General features: G+C 42.0%; 1 protein-coding gene across 1 annotated transcript; it reads left to right on the forward strand.

Moving 5' to 3' along the window:
• The first annotated feature begins 1,401 nt into the window (after positions 1-1,401).
• On the forward strand, positions 1,402-2,095 carry LOC112065200 (non-histone chromosomal protein HMG-14-like). The gene has a single exon (XM_055079019.1). The coding sequence runs from the start codon at positions 1,434-1,436 to the stop codon at positions 1,737-1,739; it is 306 nt and encodes a 101-aa protein (XP_054934994.1). The 5' UTR covers positions 1,402-1,433; the 3' UTR covers positions 1,740-2,095.
• The last annotated feature ends 344 nt before the right edge of the window (positions 2,096-2,439 follow it).

Genomic DNA, 2,439 nt, shown 5'->3' on the forward strand with positions numbered 1-2,439 from the left:
AAAAATAACCACAGTGAAATTCCCACATCCCTCCATGCAGTGCTCTGTAATTCATTCTTGTTCCACTGGATCTTGGATTAGCAGTCTGCTTTCATGAAGCCATCTGCTTCTGGACCAAAAAGAGTCCTGGAAATCCTGACTCGATCCACGTTTATAGTCTGAGTGCTGCTTAACTGACGTCAGCTCAGAAGCCTGCACCCAAGAGTCTATTCTTTATATAAAGTATGAACGGTTTGAAGCACCTGGTACATACAGTCTTTTATCACAAGGCTCTAAGACTGTCCTTTTTAATTGACGACACACGCTGCACCCTGCAGCTTGGAGCAGAGCCGTCAGGCAAACACCAGACTAAACGAAAACATCTCTAAGATGACACAGACTTCATGGCTGTGGTTAATTGATTACTCTAACCAATAAGATCAAAATGGAGGAGAGTGAACTTCTCTCTCAGGCTATAGTACAGAATGATCTCATGAGACTTTAGATGAGCCTTTCCCCTGAGGGTAAAAATATATGGGCAGTGAGGCACTGACAAATCACAAGGAGTTTCCATAAACCACACGATTTCTAAAATACTTACATTAACATTTCATCTAAATAAGCATAACCTCAGGAAGGCCAAAAACGTTCTCGGATCTGACAAGTCTTCTTGTGCAAATCTTATAAGAGTAACACATCAAACAAACCGAATTCTTTCTGGCACTCTCTTTTGATAAGATGTAAAAACAAATCTTTGTGATTTTCCAGGGCTCCTCTGAGAAATCTCGAAGAACATAGTAGGTGTAAAAGATATCTTGAAAGTTTTCTTTTTTTCTATATTTATTAAATTATTTGAAAAGGGAGAATCTAAAGAGTTACCAGAAGGGATATAGACACTTGATTAATATATATGATCATGGATGCCTGAGAAACAATCCTTGGTTACCCACTTAACAACATTTAAAAGTAAACAGACCCAAGAGTATTGAAGGCATACATCCACATAAAAATTTGCACACAAATGTTCACAGCAGCATTGCTCATAATAGCCAAAAAGTGGAAACAAACCAAATGCCCATCAACTGATGAATGGATAAACAAAATGTGTTGTATCCATACGCTGGAATATTAATCACTCATAAAACGGAATGAAGTACTGATACATGGTACAACATGGATGAACCTCAAAAACATTATACTAAGAAGTTACATAAAAAAGGCCCCATACTGTATAATTCTATTCAGATGAAATGTCCAGAACAGACAAATCCATCGAGACCAAAAGGAGACTAATCTCCGTCCGGTTCTCCCGCCGCCCCCGCCGCGGGTCCCAGCAGCTCGGGCGGCGGGAGGAGCGGCAGCGGCCAGGCAGCCCGGCTTCGCGAAGGCTCTGGGCGCGCCGCGGCCCGCAGGCACCCGGCATGTACCCGGCACGCTCCCGCCCCGCCGCCACGATGCCCAAGAGGAAGGTCAGCTCCGCCGAGGGGGCGGCGAAGGAGGAGCCCAAGAGGAGATCGGCGCGGTTGTCAGCTAAACCGGCTCCTGCAAAAGTGGAAACGAAGCCAAAAAAGGCGGCAGGAAAGGATAAATCTTCCGACAAAGAAGTGCAAACAAAAGGGAAAAGGGGAGCAAAGGGAAAACAGGCTGAAGTGGCTAACCAAGAGACTAAAGAAGACTTACCTGCAGAAAATGGAGAAACTAAAAATGAGGAGAGCCCAGCTTCTGAGGAAGCAGGAGAGAAAGAAGCCAAGTCTGATTAATATCACACACCTGGTCCTATCGGTGGTCCCTGTTTCCCTTCTTGTACGATCCAGAGGAATATTTTTATCAACTGTTTTGTAAATGCAAGTTTTTTAGTAGCTCTAGAAACATTTTTAAAAAGGAAGGAATCCCACCTCATCCCATTTTTTCAGTGTAAATGCTTTTTTTTAAGAGGTGAAATCATTTGCTGGTTGTTTATTTTTTGGTACAACCAGAAAATAGTGGGATATTGAATATGGGAGGCTTTGATTGTCTTGGGTGTCAGCTTAACATTCCACAGATGGAGGGTAGCTTTTCTATCCTATAATACAAAGCATACTAAATGGCAGTTTGGAGTCAGTTGTGCATTTAATGTCTTAAACACTTTAAATTACTTCTCTTCCCACGTTGTTTTTGGTAGAACTGTTTCCTAAAGCAAACCATTCACCCCTTGATCTTGGCTCTCCTGGGCAGAGTTTTGTGCACTCTGTAACATCTTTGGTCGTGGTAGTCCAGTTCTTCTAGTAACTGTTAATGTGCTGTGAACGACTGACAATTTGAGTATGTAGTGTATATGATATTAACTTGTGAATTAGTGGAACTTACGATGTAACAGCATATCAATATTTGAAGATATTGGTACTTGATATCCTGTGAAGGAAAATTTGCCCCCAAATTTTAAGCTGGAAAGTCACTGGAATAACTAACTGTTCAGAAAAG

This window comes from Physeter macrocephalus, chromosome 17, assembly GCF_002837175.3.
Source record: "Physeter macrocephalus isolate SW-GA chromosome 17, ASM283717v5, whole genome shotgun sequence".
Classification (NCBI taxonomy): Eukaryota; Metazoa; Chordata; class Mammalia; order Artiodactyla; family Physeteridae; genus Physeter; species Physeter macrocephalus.

What these genes read in the sequence shown, in the direction of transcription:
- LOC112065200 (XM_055079019.1), top strand. Translation starts at nt 1,434, where the DNA reads ATGCCCAAGAGGAAGGTCAGCTCCGCCGAGGGGGCGGCGAAGGAGGAG.